This window comes from Budorcas taxicolor, chromosome 5 (assembly GCF_023091745.1).
Source record: "Budorcas taxicolor isolate Tak-1 chromosome 5, Takin1.1, whole genome shotgun sequence".
In the NCBI taxonomy this organism is placed as follows: domain Eukaryota; kingdom Metazoa; phylum Chordata; class Mammalia; order Artiodactyla; family Bovidae; genus Budorcas; species Budorcas taxicolor.
The window spans coordinates 147,554,662-147,571,977 of record NC_068914.1 but is presented as its reverse complement, the minus strand read 5'-3'; the positions used below and the strand labels follow the sequence as shown (position 1 = coordinate 147,571,977).

The 17,316-nt window shown below is 54.0% G+C and overlaps 1 protein-coding gene across 2 annotated transcripts; it reads right to left on the bottom strand.

Annotated features, from left to right (window-relative positions):
- Nucleotides 1-378: 378 nt before the first annotated feature.
- On the bottom strand, nucleotides 379-12,982 carry TNFRSF1A (TNF receptor superfamily member 1A). 2 transcript variants are annotated; one of them, XM_052639997.1, is made up of 10 exons: nucleotides 12,722-12,982; nucleotides 5,674-5,827; nucleotides 5,319-5,447; nucleotides 4,951-5,100; nucleotides 4,720-4,798; nucleotides 2,480-2,550; nucleotides 2,276-2,389; nucleotides 1,964-1,992; nucleotides 1,486-1,762; nucleotides 379-1,345 (listed from the first exon to the last, which is right to left on the bottom strand). In XM_052639997.1, the coding sequence occupies exons 1-10, from the start codon at nucleotides 12,758-12,760 to the stop codon at nucleotides 1,038-1,040; spliced, it is 1,350 nt and encodes a 449-aa protein (XP_052495957.1). In that variant the 5' UTR covers nucleotides 12,761-12,982; the 3' UTR covers nucleotides 379-1,037. The 2 variants fall into 2 exon arrangements, with proteins under 2 accessions (XP_052495957.1, XP_052495956.1); XM_052639996.1 differs by lacking the exon at nucleotides 12,722-12,982 and adding an exon at nucleotides 5,951-6,001 and having other exon boundaries at nucleotides 5,674-5,854.
- Between the last annotated feature and the right edge of the window lie 4,334 nt (nucleotides 12,983-17,316).

Sequence of the window (17,316 nt, the reverse complement as noted above, 5' to 3'; positions counted from 1 at the left end):
CCTTAGCATTTCTCCAGGAGGAAATCTTTTCTGATGAATGCTGGTCACCACCTCCACCCTGGGACTCTACCTCAAGGACATTTCCCCAGGCATCCTGCCCCTCCTGCTCAGAGGACTTTGGGGATCAAGAACTGTACCTTTATGTGTCACAGATACCCCGAAGCCCCACATAAAGCTGTGCGTGAAAACCACCGTCCAAGCAGCACTAGATGAGGGCGGAGCAAAGACAACCTGGGGTGGGGGTCAGGGTGGGTGTAACAGACTGAGAACAGGTTCACTCCATCTGTGCCCCAGCAGGATCGGGGCCCTGGCTGCCTCCTCCCCAGCCTCCCACAACGGCATCTTCACTCAGAAAAACCACTCCCTCCAGGGCAGAGCTTCAATTGGAGGATTTTAGTGTATTTACAGAAGTCCACAACTCCCTTAGGAGGCCCCATTGTTCTGTGCTCCCCCCCCCCGCCTGGGGACAGTTGAGCTGGTCCAGGCAGGGGGACAAAGTTTCTATTAGTGTACAGAGTGGATGAGTGGATGTGCAGAGTGGATTCAAAGATGGCTTATCTACTGCGGAAACCGGCTCAGGGATCAACGCAGGGTCCCCAAGTCTCCTTGCTGGGTTCTCCAAGTCCAAAAAACAGGCAATGAGGCAGGGCGCCCCCCCATCTTCGCAACCACTGCCGTGGGCTCCGGGCACACTCGGCCTCTCTCACAAGTACACACACTCCACATCACACAGACACACATACAGAGACACAGACACACGCACTGCACGCAGACATACACTACACGCAGACACACACTACACGCAGCTGACCCACCAGCAGTGCTCAGGCAGCTGAGAAAAGCTATGTACACTGAGGGAGTAGCACCAGGTCAGTGGCTGCCAGATCGTGCCTGCTCCTCCAAGACTCTTCCTCTCCAGGAAAGAAAAAAAACCAGGAGGTCCACAGGGCATCTCGCAGATCCTTCCGGGCTGCCTGGCGCAGGAAGGAAGCAGCCGTCCACAGGGCGGGGCGGCCCGCAGTCGGAGGGGCGGAGCCTCACCGGAGAAGGCGGGGCTCGGACGCGAGGCGGGCGGTGCCGCTCAGCGCCTCCTCGATATTTTCCAGGCAACCCAGCAGGTCCATGTCCCTGAGCACGCGGCCCAGCAGCTCCAGCGTGGCTTCGCGGCGCGGCGTGCGCTGCCGCCAGGCCGCCAGCATGCTGTACTGCGCCTCGCGCAGGTGGCGCCCGTTCTCCAGCTCCAGCCGCTCGATCTCGTGCTCGCTCAGTCCCAGCCGCCGCACCAACTCCTTCCAGCGCGACGGGGGCACGTTGTCCACCACCGCGTACAGGGTCGCGGGGTCGGCTGCGGGGAGGCAGCGCGGTGAGCCTGGAGCTGCGGCCCTCCGGCCTGGCCCCTCACCACGCTCGCGACTCAGGGCGCCCCGCCCACCCGCCTCCCCAGCCGGGGCCGGGGTTCCCAGAGAGGATGAATGAGGAACTCACCATCCGCGAGCTGATCGGGGGCGCTGGGGGCGCTGGCTTCCCACTTCTGAACTGGGGTGCAGAGGTGGGTGGAGGCCGGAGGCCCGGGGAGGATGGGGCCAGCCTGTAGATGGGGCGGGGCCATCTCGCTGGAGGGAGGTGCGACGGCTCCGAAGCTGGACCGGTCACAGGGGATGTAAGGGGGAATGGAGACAGGACTGGAACTCGGGGTGGGGTTGAAGCAGATGGTGGTGGTGGGGTTGAAACCTGGGGCCGGGGCCAGGAGTTCTGGCTCCCCCTGAGGAAGGGACAGCACAGCATTAGCGCAAGAGGAAAAACAGCCCCACAGCCCCCGTTCTTCTGGATTATGGATGGGAGCCTGGCTAGAAGGAATCAGGGGAGACCTAGGGCGAGGGGTTGGTTCTGGGTGCTTTGGGTGTTACAAGGTAATAGTGGACAGTTAGGGAAGCCTGGGGGTCATTCCCCGGTATCATCTTACCTCTTTCACCAGAGTCGACTGCCCGCAAACTGAGAAAAAAAGAAACAGAGCGTCACAAATTTCACTTCCTCTCTCAGCCCTACCGCCCATCTCAGGACTGGTGGTGGGCCATTGTGGTGACACGCTTCAGGGCCTATGTGACCCCAGGGACGAAAGAATCACTGATGCAGTACGAGCTCTCACCAGCCATCCCGTACCAGCTCAGGCCAGCGGGGTCCTTGGCAGGAAACTAAGAGGATACCCTTAATCTCCCTCCATGCCTGTGCACCCCACCCTCCCTTATCGCCTTGCCCTCCCAAAGTCCCCACTCACTGATGGAGTAGAGCTTGGGCTTCCACCGCTGGTAGCGACATGCTAAAACCACAGAGGCGAAGGATGCCAGGCAAAGCCCGAAGACAATCACCAGGGGTAATAGTACTGTAGTGCCTGGAGACAGAGCAGAAGGGGGTCAGAGGCGAGGGCAAGACCAGGAAAGGGCCCCTGGGCTTGGATGGGCATTAGGATAGTTCTCCTCACCTGGGTCCTGAGAATCTTTACCAGTTGAAGGTCGGGTTGGACATAACTTCTCACACTCCTTGTTCTTACAACTAAAAGAAGAGACAGTGCTGGTGAGTAAGGGCCCCCCATTAAGAGGAATATAGGGGGAAAAAAATAGACCCGTACAGATTGTTGGAAATTCTGCCCTTTACAAATATTTAGCTATCTCGCGATAGAATGGAAATCAATCCTATCTTGGCAACTGATGCAGTAGAAGGAAAAAAAAAATTAGCTGATCCCAGAATCATTTCATTTTAGAGCTGGATTTGATCTTGAAGAGGCTGTGTAGAGGAAGAGTTAAAAGCAGTCAGTGTGTGCGTGCTCAGTCATATCTGACTCTTTGTGACCTTGTGGACTGTAGCCCCCAAGCTCCTCTGTCCATGGGATTTCCCAGGCAAGAATACTAGAGTGGGTTGCCATTTCCTTCTCCAGGGGATCTTCCTGACCCAGGATTGAATGAGTGTCTCCTGTGCCTCCTGCATTGACAGGCGAATTCTTTACCACCGAACCACCAGTCAGAGTCAGAGTCACCAGACTGTGTGATTACAGGCGCATCACGTCACCTGTAAGCCTGTTTTCTCATCAGTAAAACAGGGATCCTACTTGGACTAAGGATTAAGTAACATAATTATGCCTGACATATAGTAAACGCTTATACATGCTGACTGTCACTGAACTGGTGTTTTGTGTGTTTTTGTTTGTTTTTAAATATTTGGCTGCACTGGGTCTTAGTTGCGGCATGTGGGATCTAGTTCCATGATCAAGGAACCCAGACTCCCTGTACTGGGAGAGAAGAATCTTAGCCACTGGACCACCAGGGAAGTCCTTTGAATTATTTTATCATTGTTTTACTGATGAGAATCCAGTGGCAGAGAGATTAAAGAACTTTTTCTCTAGATGCCACAGCTGATGACAGCACCTGACTTTGAGAGGGGGTCATGTGAACCATTAAAAAACACATCTTGCTGGGGGAAGCCAGAGGACACTAGAACAAGCACGTCTTCCCATGCTGGGAGCTGGCACCCGGCAGCACAGAAGGATGAGAACTACATCAAGGGTTTCGGAAGGAACTTGAGGAGGTGAGTTCTTCGCAGGAATCTGCAAACAAGGAGAGCTGAGTTTGCCCACTTCACAGGCTCACGCGGAGAACCACATGGAAAGGGTGTAAAAGTGATTTTAAGAAAAAGAGACTAGTGGGAAAAAGAAACTAATTTCTCATCAGACACTTTGTAGTTATGTTTTGTGGTTCTTACAACTTTGCCAACCTGATGTCATTATCTTTACTTTAAAGGTAAAGAAGAACTGAGTCTCAGAGATGTTAAGTCACTGGCTCAAGCTCACACAGCCAATACAGTGGCTAGCCTGAGGTTTAAACCCAGGGCAATTCAACTTTAGAGCCCTCAGAGTTTCCTCTTTGGACGCAAGTGTGCAAAGCAAGAAGGAGTGAGGAGGCGTGGTCAAAAGGACTGGGAAGGAAAGACCATGCTGTATCAAACCTAAGATCAACAATCAAAGACATCATTATTTACATCCTACACACAGCTGCCACCTGTGCCATCAACTGTTGTAAGATGCAGTCTGATTTCAGAGATGTAAACGTGTATTCCTAGAATCAATAGCAGAGTCTGTTGCCTAAGAATCTGAATGTCTTCAGAAAAAGATCTGAATGTCTAAAAGGAACTGCAAGTCCTTGGGGGTATGAGCCTCTATTCCTCAAAGACTTCATAAGATTTCTGAACATGTTGCAGGCAGGGAAGACTGGCTGGTATCTCGACATGAAGTGTCTCCCATACCAAACAGCCAGTAGCGGGCTTCCCCTGTGGTCCAGTGGTTAAGAATCTGCCTGCCAATGCAGAGACATGGATTCGATCCCTGGGTTGGGAAGATCCCACATGCCTCAAGGCAGCTATGGCTGTGCACCGCAACGACTGAGCGCTGGCTCTCAGAGCCGCAACTCTTTAGCTCGTGTGCCACAACTACGGAAGCTCAAGTGCCCTAGAGCCTGTGCTCCGCAGCAAGAGAAGCCACCACAATGAGAAGCCCGTGCACCAAAACTAGAGGGTGGCCCCTGCTCTCCTCAATGAAAGCTTTCTCGCAGCCAATAAATAAATAAAAATTTACAAAAAAATTAAAGCATCCTGTAGGAGCGAAAGCACCCCCTAGAACCTCGCCATCCTCCCACCCCAATCCAGTGCGCAGCAGCTGGCGGAAGGACTCACTCGTGACAGGAGATGCACTTGGCGCCTTTTAGAAAGAAGCCCATATGGCAGTGGCAGATGGTGTCCTGTCTCTCCTGGCCTGCGGGGAGACAAGCAGCACAGCTGAGAGAGGACGCCCCTCACGCCGAGGGCAAGAGGGAGGGCTAGGAGGGGCAGGGCCACAGCAAGGTGGAGACCCTGCTCTGGAGATGGAGAAGGGGCGAGGAGCGGCGCTGGGAGAGCCATGCTTACAGGGGATATTCACTGTGCCGTTGGGACAGAGGCTGCAGTTCAGACACCGGAAGCCAGTTTCGCCCCAGTATTCCCGGTACTGGTTCTTCCTGCAGCCACACACAGTGTCCCGGTCCACTGTACAAGGGGAAATCTCCACCTGGAACATTTCTGGTGAGGGGAGGAGATGGGGTGTGAGCCCCCATGGTCCTCATCTGGTGTGTCTCTCTGAGTAACGACCGCCATGCACTCAGTCACTCGTGCACGAACATCCCTGCCCACCCCCAGCAGCACACACCCGTCCCCTCCCCTAGAGAGAGACTGCACAACCCCTCCAAACACCCACCTGACCCAGCCTGTTCAGAGCCCTGCGCCCTCCTGAGACTCACCATCCCGGCACCTGGAGCAGCTCAGGCATCGTCGGAGATGGTTCTCCAAGGCAGTGTAGGTGCCAGGGGCACACACCCTGCAGTCTGTGTCTCGCCCTGGAGCCGGACAGTCATTGTACAGATAGGTACCTGTGATTCAGGGGTTGGAATTAGGCTGCAGCCAGGAGCTCAGGGGAAGAGCTCCAGGCCTGGGAAGATAGCCTGGGCACCTCCCAAAGTCCCTAGGAGAGGAAAGGAGGGAGAAAGCCCCAGACCAGCAGAGGCAACCAAGCCAGGTTCTAGAACATCTGGAAAATGCAAAGGAAGAAGCAGGGCCTCCTGACTGAGGAGTTCCACGGGGATCCCTTTCTCCTACCTTTGTGGCACTTGGTGCAGCAAATGGTGCTATTTTGCGGGTGGTTATATTTTCCTTGGGGACAGGAAGTCTCTCTCTTCTCCAGGTCCCCGGGGTGAGGGACCAGTCCATGAACCCCTGCGGGGTACACATCTGCCAACAGAGCCGGAAGCACCTGGGGAGGAGTCAGATGGAGGAGGACCTTCAGGAAAGGGAGGGAGGATGAGGATCGTAGAGGTAGCAAGTCTAAAGCCTTCTCAGCCTTCTCAAATCTTCTCCCCGGGACACCCCCACCTACACTCCGCCTGGGCTGTTGGCACCGTGCCATCGCCATTGTTCTCTCGTTTTCCCATCCTTTTCCCTCCAACTCAAGGCTGGAAGATCCCAGGTGCGGCTCGTACTTTATCCTTGTTTCCCCAAACCAGCTCTCAGGACTGGACCAGGGCAGGTGTTCAGTAGAGGGGTTGAGAACAGGCCTTTCCTTCCAATGAGCAGCCCTAAAGGTTGAGGTGGCGTTTCTCCATCTGGGTGCTGTGCTCACGGTGTATTCACTTTGTGAACATTCACAGAGGCGAACCTATAGGGTTGTGCCCTTTCCTATATTACATTGTCACATCCAACTCTAGCCCACCAGGCTCCTCTGTCCATGGGATTCTCCAGGCAAGAATACTGGAGTGGGTTGCCATTTCCTCCTCCAGGGAATCTTCCCAACCCAGGGATCGAACCCACATCTCCTGTGTCTCCTGCACTGGCAGGCGGATTCTTTACCGCTGAGCCACCAGGGAAGCCCTGTTAAACTTGGAGAGCAACAGGCTAATCAGAGCCCAGAGACCCCAGCGGGGACAGGAGGGCTTGGCAGCCCAGAGCAGGTAAGCCGTAGGCAGGTCACCCCCCAGCCCCCCACTGGGTGTCGCTGCAGCAGTTAGAAGCCCCAGCCCCAGCCCCAGCCCCAGCCCCAGCCCCAGCGCCAGCCAGAGAAAGCTACACTCAGAAACCCAGCTGCAACCCTGTAGGGCACCTCCCCTACCCAGAGGCAGCACCCTTCCCTAGCCACCCCAGCCCCGTGCCACAGCCCCTGACAACAGGCCTGGGGCTTCCAGGGCAACAGGAAGAGTTTGGGGATGTTTATGGGAAGGGCTTCCCAATCCTGTATGTGCAGTTCCTTTCCCGAAGAAGGCCTCATAGCATCTAAGGTCACGGGACCTTGGAACTACATCCAGGCGGCTGGAAGCAGAGCCAACTTGCAGAGAGAGCATCAGGACAAAGAATGGGGGCGGGGGTCCAGGTCTGGGCCAGGGTTGGTGGGGGAGTGCAGCCTTCCAGGGACTGCGGGTTGATGAGGAAACAGCTTCCCAAGAAGGAGGGAAAGAGGCTTTCTCAGGCCACATGCCTCCTGCCACAATCCCCAGCCCTTTGGGGGTTAACTCAGATCCGGGAAAGGGAAATCTTTTCCCAGCAGCTCCGCCCAGTGACTCAGGCCAGAGGGAGGGAGGGAATCCAGGGGAGGGAGAGGGGACCCGTCGGTTCCCCGGCTCCTTAAGGGTCATGAGTCAGCTGAAAGGCTGATGGGACCAGGACCCCGCACGCAATCTGGACCCCATCTGATTCCCTCCTCCTGGGGGTCAGGCTGTATCCCTACGCAGAGCCCCCCTTCCTCCCCTCCTCCTCCAAACAGCCAGGCCATGGGTCTCAGTCCCTTTTGGCCCACTTTTTCGGGAAATGGCTCCCTATCCCATTCCATCCCAAAGGGAAGTCTCCGGTGACCTCAGGCTTCCCCCTCTCAGGTCACTACCCGCCCCTCCCCCTCCCGGAGGGCCACTCAGCTCCTTCCCACCCCTCAGCATCCTTCCTTTAGACTCAGCCTCACCCAGACCCCTCCTCCTCCCAGCTCTGCCAGTCCCCCGACAACAAGGGCCCCTGACCTGCCCTAGCTCCAGAAGGGAGCGCCCTATGTCCAGAAGGGAGCGAACTAAGGCTGCCCTCCCAGCTGAGTTCACTGCCTTCCCACAGCTCAGCTGGTTCTGGCCAGCTGGGTTGGGTTTGGGGACCTCCCTGGGGTCCTTAAACAATCCTTAGGAAACAAGACCAGTTATGAGGCTCCTCAGCCCCTCCTGCAAGCCCACAGGCTGCACAGGAAAAGCTCCAGAGCTCTGAATGCCCAGTTCCAGGAGGGAAGGAGCAAGTAAGCAGGGATGGAAGACAATCAGCACCATTTCCCCAGGGGGGCCTCCCTAGTCCCCACCTGCACCCCCAGTCAGCCCACTTGGATCCTAGGGGCCAGGGCCTCAGGTCCCCCCACTAGTGGGCACCATCCCTTGGCACCGAGCGCATCTTTAGCCACTGCATCTTGCAGTGTGCGTTGTGCTAAGTTGCTTCAGTCGTGTCCGACTCTTTGAGACCCTATGAACAGTAGCCTGCCAGGCTCGTCTGTCCATGGGACTCTCCAGGCAAGAATACTGGAGTGGGTTCCCATGCCCTCCTGCAGAGGATCGTCCGGACCCAGGGGTCGAACCTGCATTTCTTATGTCTCCTGCATTGGCAGGCTTGCAGTAAAACAGTAGAAACAGAGGGTGAGCTTTGAGCGCCCAGACCCCAGACAACCTGAGTGTCTGTGGCCTGGAGCAGGGCAAAGGCAGGAAGCTGGGGTGCCTGTGGAGAGGCAGTTGAGGAGGTGGCCCAGCACCCCTCCAACTCCCCCACAACTTCCGCCTGGGGAGGCTTTTAAGTGCGACTTCCTGCGCTGGGGCTGCAGCGAGGGGGTGGAAGAGCTGACAGCAGAGACCCTGTGGTCTCTGACCAGCCGCCTCACTCTCCCGTCCCCCATTCACTTGTTCATTGAAGTGTTTTGTTCACTTGATGTCAAAACCTTTGGGGAGCTTAAGACAGCTTCTCCTCCAAGGCTCTGCTGAGGCCTGGCCTCCCTCCCCTGAAGCCCCCCATCAGCGAGGCTTCCCCCCTTCCAGCATATTCCATGCAAACCCCACCCTGTGAGCTTTAAAAACATGAATTTATTATATCTATTTTGGGCTCTCACCATTAATATAACAGCTTTGGGTGACTAGATAATAATCTCCCCAAGTAGACCATAAACTATGCGATGAGAGATCTGAAAGCGTTTTGGTCAGAGATACTGTCTAATCCCCCGCACACAGAACGGTAGGGGCAAAATAAATGTGGTTTGATTGATTGATTTCATGACTATCTCTCTTCCACTCCAGTAAAAGCCAGTGATAACCAAAGTGGGAAGATGGGAGTCAGTGCTGGGCAGTAGGAATATATTTATCTCCAGGGGAAAACTCCTTCCTCCTTCCCACATACTCTCACACCCACTTGCACAATCTCACAGGAGATGCTGGCAAGCCTTCCTCTCCTTTCGAGCATCCCTGGTGAGTGAAGGCAGCGCTTACAGATAAGAGTCTGAACATTTCTGCCTGAACACGAGGCAGATAAGGGTCTGAGAACCTCTGCTTGAGCCTGTCAGATACGCACTTCACTAGGCGAATTCCCAGACCTTCTACATGCCCCCAAACAAAACCCCTTGACCTCCTGACCCAGACAGATATCACAACATCAACTTGTCTTGGCCACCTTTCTCTCCTCAGGGTCCCCATCCCTCCCATGCCACAATCCGGACTGTAGTCCATCTTGCCAGACCTCCTCCGTCATCTCTCAGTCCTCTCCATGGGTTGCCTCACTCTCAGATCATTGCCACTGTCTTCTTGCCTATTCCCTGCTCCAGTCCAGCCTACACCCTTGCTTGTCTGCATTCAAGCTTCAACTTGCACCCACAGGTGCAGGAATCTTTCTCGCCTGACCCTGAACATCATTTCTATAGGTCACTCCTTCCTTCCCTGAATGAGAACTTGAAGAGGTACCTGCTACTATTCTGGACACATTCCTGGACACAGCGGACCTGAGAGAATTATTTATGAAGAAATGAATGAACGAACGGAATTCCTCTACCAGGGATCACAGTCAAGATTCTCTCTCCGTTCCTTCCCCTACTTCCTTCAATTTTCTCTTTCTCACTTTTTCCTTTTTTATTTACTATTTATTTTTATTTATTTGGCTGTGCAGGGTCTTAGTTGTGGCATGTGGGATCTAGTTCCCCAACCAGGGATCAAACCCAGGGCCCCAGCATTGACAGCTCAAGAGTCTTAGCCTCTGGACCACCAGGGGAGCCTCTCTCACTTTTTTTGTTCCTCAATAGAATCTTACCCCTACAGTTAAGACACTGAGCTTCTTGCCACCACCAGCCTCCAACACACAACCCCACTGTTCTATTCCTCCGAGCCGTGTGTGCTAACTCGCTTCAGTCGTGTCTGACTCTTTGCGACCCCATGAACTGTGGCCCACCAGGCTCCTCTGTCCATGGGATTTTCCAGGCAAGAATACTGGAGTGGGTTGCCATTTCTTCCTCCTCCAGGAGATCTTCCCAACCCAGGGAACGAGCCTGTGTCTCTTGCGTCTCTTGCACTGGCAGGCAGGTTCTTTACCACTAGCGTTACCAGGGAAGCCCAAACTCTCCCTCAGACCAGTAACCCTTTTTTCAGCCTCCTGCTTGTCTGTGACTTCAAATCTCAGCTCCAAAACCCAATTTCCAGGAGGCGTTCCCTCCCTCATTCCATCCTTTATTCATTCAACAAACCGGGGAGGAGCACCTTTGAGGTGCAGGTCCCATAGGAATGCCAGGGAAGATGAGATGAAGACACAAAAGACTCTTAGCTAAGTCAGAGATGGGTGACCGGGGAGGGAGCTGGGCACTGATCCGCAGACAGGACAGCACCCACCTCCCCCTCCTGGTTCTGCCTCCCATCGGTGTTCCAGGGCACCACATCATGCTTTTGTGGGCGTTTTCCCCAGGATCGTGAGAATCATTTTTTCTGTAAGCTGTCTTGGCTACAAGATTGTAAGCTCTTTGGGAGCAGCAAGATCTTGTGTGTTCTGTCACAGTGCTCCTGCATTCTCCCCGCCTCCACCACCCTCTCCCCACTAACACACACATTGTTCCCTGCACTGCTCATTGACTGGCCCTGGGAAGCCTTACCCAGCACCGTACACCTCCTGTGTCCCCTCCAGTTCCAAGCTAAGCTTGTTCCCTTAGCTGTCACACCCCAACCTGGGCTGGATCAGCTGCAACCCCAGGCACCTGACACCTTTCTTTATCTTTCCAGACCCCCTGTATCTCTGTTTTCCAAATGCAGAAGCCACTGAGCAATAACCACCACTACTGGCTTCCCTGGTGGCTCAGACGGTAAAGAATATGCATGCAATGTAGGAGACCCGGGTTCCATCCCTGGATCACAAAGATCCCCTGGAGAAGGCAATGGCTACCCACTCCAGTATTCCTGCCTGGGAAATTCCATGGACAGAGAAGCCTGGCGGGCTACAGTCCATGGGGTCACAAAGAGCTGGACATGACTAAGCAACACACACGCGCACACGCACACACACACTATTACTACTAACAATAGAAAAGCTCTCATTAATACTGAGTGCTTTCCGTTTGCCATACCCTGTTCCTCCACGAGATCAGAAATCCCATGAAGACAAAGACTATGTTCACTACCAGCACCTCAAACAGTATCCAGCACCAAGCAGGCACAAAGGAATGAAATACCTGACATGTCTCCATCTATGTCATCTTTGAAACGATACTATGCAGCAGAAACTAAGACAAACTGTAAAGCAATTATACCCCAATAATAAAAATCAAATAAAATACAAAACAAACCAAAACAACAACATCATGAGGTGGTGACTATTCTGTCCATCTCAGAGATAAAGAAGCAAGACGTGGCAGGTTACGTAACCCGTTCAAGTCCAGACAGCGAGTACCTGAGGGAGACAGGACTGGATCGGGTGGTTTGCCCCAGGAGAGAAGAGGTGTCAGGGAGGCTGCAGCGAGAAATGGGGGGAGCCTGTGAGGACAGCCTGGAGAGAAGGGAAAGGCGGGTTTGGGGGTGTGCAAGAATGGACGAAGGAGATCAGGAGGGAGGAGGGGTGCTTCGTGAGGAACTGGTGTCGAGAAAGGTGGACCAGAGCAGAGAAGGAGGAACCAGAGAGAAAGTTTCAAAAAGGAGGCTCCAAGAAGTCTGGACTTGTGGGGAGACTAGACAGAAAAGAAGGAATGATTAGGGCGCACAGCAGGAGATGCTGGCGGAAGGAGGGTCGGGGGGAGAAGAGGTTGGGGGAGTCAAGGTGGGGAGTGGCGACTGGGCAGAGGAAGAGTGAACCAGGAGAAAGTGGCCAATGCAGTCCCTGAACTAGGCAGAGGCGAGGGGCTGGGTCTCTGCCCCCAGACCACTGCGGGGGGGTGGGGGGGTCAAGGATACACTGAAAGAAGGCTGAGGCAAGAGAAAGGGACATTTTCCAGTGACGAAAACAAGTGTCTACCAACTTCCCCAAACTGAGCTGTGGAAGAAGAAAGCAAGTGATCTGTTGTTGGGGTCGGGGGAGGGGGCCAGAGGATAGGCCCCGGGGCTCTGCGGCCTCGGAGCGGGGGTCAGTCCTACGGCCAGAGGCCACAGACCAAGGGTGAAGGGTGCCCCCCAGGGGGCCGGGAGGCCTGGGCCTGGAGAGGCCACGGGATCTCCAGCCCCTATGTGGTTACCCACTCCCTTCCCAAACGCCCCCAACATAGCATCCCAAGCCCACCGCCCCCAGCCCAGGGCCTCTCCTGGACCCAGTTTCCCCACTTCACGAGAGGCGTCCAGCCCCTGCTTTCCGTTCTCAGCCCGGCGCCCAGGTAGCCTCGCCTCTCCGCGGCCCAACACAGCGACTGGGCAGAACCATCCGGACTCTGAGAAGACCCACCTTCTTTTTCTCATTCCTTTCGATTTCCTAACAAACCGCCTCTCCTTACCCTGTGGGCACCTGCCGCCACATTCCCAGCCTGCCCAGGCCTGGGTACACTTTCCTCCTGGCCTTTCAAGCTCGCCCCCGGCTCTGGGACGCGGGTGAATGGGGCAGTGTGTGAGGGCAGGCCCGCGCAGGCCTGAGGCCCTCTCCAGCCCCAGGCGCCCCTCGCCCGCCGGCCCGCTCCTCCCTGGGCCCCTCCCCGTCTCACCAGTGGCAGCAGCAGGCCAGGCACGGTGGGGAGGCCCATGTCCGGCCAGCTGTGGCCTCTCAATCCCCCATCAGGGCTGGGGCAGTGGCGGCCCGCGACAGTGGCAGCGACACAGTCCTTGCGTATCCCCAGTGGAGGCTGGGCCTCGGGTCGGGGAGTGGAGGGTTGAGACTGGGGCGGGGACACAGCCCAATCCGGAGGACCTCAAACCCGGAAGGCCAGCCCTGCGGCCCTGAGCCGGGAGAACTCCGAGAAAACTTGAGCTGAGAGGAGGTGGGAGGGGAAGGGAGAGAGGCAGATGGGGTGTTGCAACTTCAGGACAGGAAGAGCCTGTGGTGGAGGCGGGAGGAGGCGGGAGGAAGGGGGGCCACGGTCCCTTAACCCTTTGTAGTCAGACAGAGGCAGGGCTCTGGGATCCAGCGGCCACGTGCCAGGGCCTAACCACGCCCCACCCCCCCCAAATACCCAGGTGCGCCCTTCCCGGCCCTCCACCTCCTCTCCCACAACGCCGGGCCTGTCCCAAGTGGACAGAAGGAGAAAGACAGGGCTTCGGAGTCAGATTCGCTGGGTTCCAGCTCAGTACTCTCTGCTTTTTTAGCTGGGTGGTCTTCTGTATTCCAGTCTGCAAAATGAAGAGACCCTCTCTCACGCTGTCGCAGTCAGGTAAGTGATGCCAGACTTGATCCAGTCCTCAGGGCTCTTCCCCTTTTCCCAGGGTTCTCCAATGACATCCTAATGTCTCACTTTCTTGGGAATGTACACCTGCAATCCAAACCTCAGAGTAAAGCTTAACCCTGACTGGGGATCCTGACCTGCCCCACTCCCCACCCGACCAGGTCTCATTCCATCTGTGCCGGGCAGGACCCCCAACTGCTGATTCTGGCTGAACCTCCCAGAAGACCTCGGTCATGAAATGAGAGCCACAGTGCCTGGCCCAGCTTCCATGGGGAAGGTGACGTCATGAGGCCTAATGGAATTACAGCTCACTCCATCAGGTATTGCTAGAACGTTCCCAGTGCCCTTTCCCCCAATATTCTGACACATCGATCCAAACTGCCCTCAAAGATAATCTACTACAGCCCCCCCCCTCCTTGTTGTTATTGTTACTTAAATTGATTTTTAATTGAAGGACAATATTGTGTTGGTTTCTGCCATAGGTCAATATGCATCAGCCATAAATATGCATATGTCCCCTCCCTCTTGAACTTCCCTCCCACCTCCCACCCCTTTAGGTTGTTACTGAGCCCTGGTTTGAGTTCCCTGAGTCATACAGCGAATTCCCACTGGCGGTCTCTTTTACATATGGCAGTGTGTATGTTTCCATGCTTTGAGGCCCAGAGACGTGCCGGTCATGTGCCCTGCTGGGCCAGCCCAGCCCACAGACTTCTGACTTCGGACCAAGGGCCCTGTTTTGTTGCAACAGATAATGGCCACTTCCCTATCAGTCCTTTTGAGTCAGTCAGACTCCACCCTTGACTCTTAGGATGTTTTATGCCATGCCCATCCATGCGGGACGTCTCCCAGATGAATCCCACAACGGAGTACACCATTCACCCAAATGGTCTCTGGATGCGCGGAGCATCCCTAAGACCCAGTCCAGGCCCCGAATTCTCCAGCTGCTGAGACTGCTAGAAGTACAGGGAGAGCAGACAGGAGTGAGGAGCGCCTAGGGTTTTGTGACTTGGCATTGGAGCTCCTCACCCATTGATCTCTTGATCCACCAGCTAACCCTCAACCCTGGAATCCACCCTCTCTGGCCCTTCCTGGCCTCCCCTCTGTGATCCCAGGTGTGAATGGAGCATGAATGCCCCTACTTCTGGCTGACTTCACTCTACCCCATCCTCCAGCTTCTGAGATACTAGAGGATTAAAGCTGGACCCACAGAGGATGAGGATCACCTCTGCCGCATGAATGGACCCAGAGCAGAGCTCTTAAAGAAGCCGAGTCATTGAAATACAGTGCAAGAGTCAAATAGCCCAGCTTCCAGTGTGAAGACACTAAGAGACACCTCGTGTTAAAAATGGGAAGCTTGCTGGTACCCCTCACACCGCACGCATGGATGATAAATGACGCAAAGTGTTTAGCAAGGGTTTGACATATTCTAAGCATTCAATCAGTGGTTGTTGCGGTTGTTCCGTTGCTAAGTCATGTCTTACTCTGTGACCCCATGAACTGCAGCATGCCAGGCTTCCTTGTCCTTCACCATCTCCTGGAGTTTGAGCAAACTCATGTCCATTGAGTTGGTGATGCCATCCAACCATCTCATTCTCTGTCACCCCCTTCTCTCCTGCTCTCAATCTTTCCCAGCATCCAAAGTATTGGAGCTTCAGCTTCAGCATCAGTCCTTCCAATGGATATTCAGGGTTGATTTCCTTTAGGATCAGTTAGTGGTAGCAATGGGTTTTATTTATTTATTTGGCTATGGCTTTCAGCATGTAGGATCCTAGTTCCCTGACCAGGGGTTGAACCCACACTCTTGCTTTGAAAGCACAGAGTCTTAACCACTGGACAGCTTGGGAATTCCCCAGTGATAATCATGTTAATATTTTGTATTAACACTAACAACTTCAATGTTCTGGGGGTTTTTTTCTTTTCTTCTTTTAAATTTTTATTGAAACACGGTTGACTTACAATGCTGTGTTAGTTTCAGGTGCCAGGGTCCTATTTTCAATGTTCCAAGAAACTTTTAAGGGTCTGTTCCAACAGCCAATGCCCTTGCACATAGCCCAGCACAAAAGGAGAATTTCTTTCATTGTTTAGGATGAATGCCTATTTGCGCAGCAAGCTTAAAGCCTTGAGAAACACGGTATTCAACTGTTCAATAAAATTCTGTTTAAAAAAGGTGGTGAGAGGTGGGTGGATATAAGAATATGAACAGCTAATTAGTCTTGTGGAAGAGGAGACAGCACAAGCATCAGCCCTCCCGGGAAGAAGGAATCATGGTAAGGGAGACACAGAGAAACAGAAGAGGCCAGGGGACTTCTCTGGGGTCCAGTGATTGAGAATCTGCCTTCCAGTGCATGGGTTTGATCCCTGGGCGGGGAACTAAGATCTCATAGGCCACGGGACAACTAAGCCCTTGTAGTCCAGTTACTGAGCCTCCACACCTCAACTAGAGAGCCTGTGTGCCACAACTAAGACCGCACGCAACCAAAACTGAATAAATAAATATTAAAAAAAAAAAAAAGAGGAGGGGGCAAACTAAGATTGGCTATTAGGGCTTGTGGAGAAAGGATGAAGGGAAAGGAGCTTCAGAAAACAGAGCCCCCTCTCTCCATAACGTGCCACACACCCCGCAGGAGCACAGAGTCATCGAAAGGACACTGGACTCTCAGTCGGGGTGACGTGGGTCCCAGCCCCAGCCCAGTCATTCCAACCCCATGTGTCACAGGGAGACCTGGTTCTGTATTAATCATGAACTTGGACAAGTCACTTCACCTGATAAGCTCCATAAGGAAGATGAGACAGTGTGAACTCTTGTCTCCTCTACCTGTCTGATCAACCTGAGATCTAGAAAGGAGGAAACAGACAGCACCCCTCTCCTGCATGTGCTCATTCTGGATAACTGCTCATATGATGCACATGTGTTGATCACCACCCATTTCAATGAACACTAGAGAGACGTCCCTGCTGGTCCAGTGGTTAAGACTCTGTGCTCCCAATGCAGGAGGCATGGGGTTTGATCCCTGGTTGGGGAACCAAGATCCCACATGTTGCACAGTGCAGCCAAAAAATAAAAAATAAACACTCTAGAAAAATGCATGCTCCATGTTACTGGTACCTGCCCTAGTCCCCTCCCACATTTGCATGTTAAATCGCTTCAGTCGTGTCAGATTCTTTTCGACCCTGTGGACTGTAGCCCACCAAGCTTCTCTGTCCATGGGATTCTCCAGGCAAGAATAATGGAGTGGGTTGCCATTTCCTCCTCCTGGAGATCTTCCCAACCCAGGGATCAAACCTGAGTCTCTTGTGTCTCCTGCATTGGCAGGTGGGTTCTTTACCACTAGCGCCACCTGGGAAGCCCCCATAATTGGCATCTGTTTGCTTTTGAAATCCACTTTATCTTGAACCACGTCAGATAAATACATGAACATCAGTTTTTATTGAATTTGTGACGTTTTGAATAATGGTCAGGATGTGCATGTGTGGCGGGGAGGGGAGGTTGGTGAAGAAGGAAATAAACTATTTTTAAAGCTAAAAAAAAAAACCCAAAAGTTAGTGTGCAGGAGTAACACACCGATGGAAGGGAGGATGAAAGACCCTTAGGTGGACCTGCTTTTTGGCAGGAGAAACTCCGGAGGACCAGGGGTGGCAGGGGAAGGATGGGGAGTAGGGGCTGCCTTCTGTCATCCTTAATAGCTCCAGCTTTGTTTGACAGGCCCCGCCCACTGAGTCAGGGGAGAGGGAGCCAGGGCGGGCTGGGGTCAAAGAGCACAGAAGCGGGCTGAATCTGAGGGTTCAGAGGAAACTGCTGTGACACTTTCCCCTCATCACTGTGAATCTAGGAAAGGGAAGTCCAGAGTCATCGCATCATTTCCTCCTCGCAACCTTTACCTCCCCCTCCCTTTGCCATCTCCCTCTCTTTCCCAAGATTC

What these genes read in the sequence shown, in the direction of transcription:
- TNFRSF1A (XM_052639996.1), bottom strand. Translation starts at nt 5,986, where the DNA reads ATGGCGATGGCACGGTGCCAACAGCCCAGGCGGAGT. An exon ending in TAAAGATTCTCAGGACCCAG is followed by an intron (nt 2,390 to 2,479) that starts GTGAGGAGAACT and finishes CTCTGTCTCCAG; the next exon opens with GCACTACAGTACTATTACCC. An exon ending in AGTCGACTCTGGTGAAAGAG is followed by an intron (nt 1,763 to 1,963) that starts GTAAGATGATAC and finishes TCCCTTCCTCAG; the next exon opens with GGGGAGCCAGAACTCCTGGC.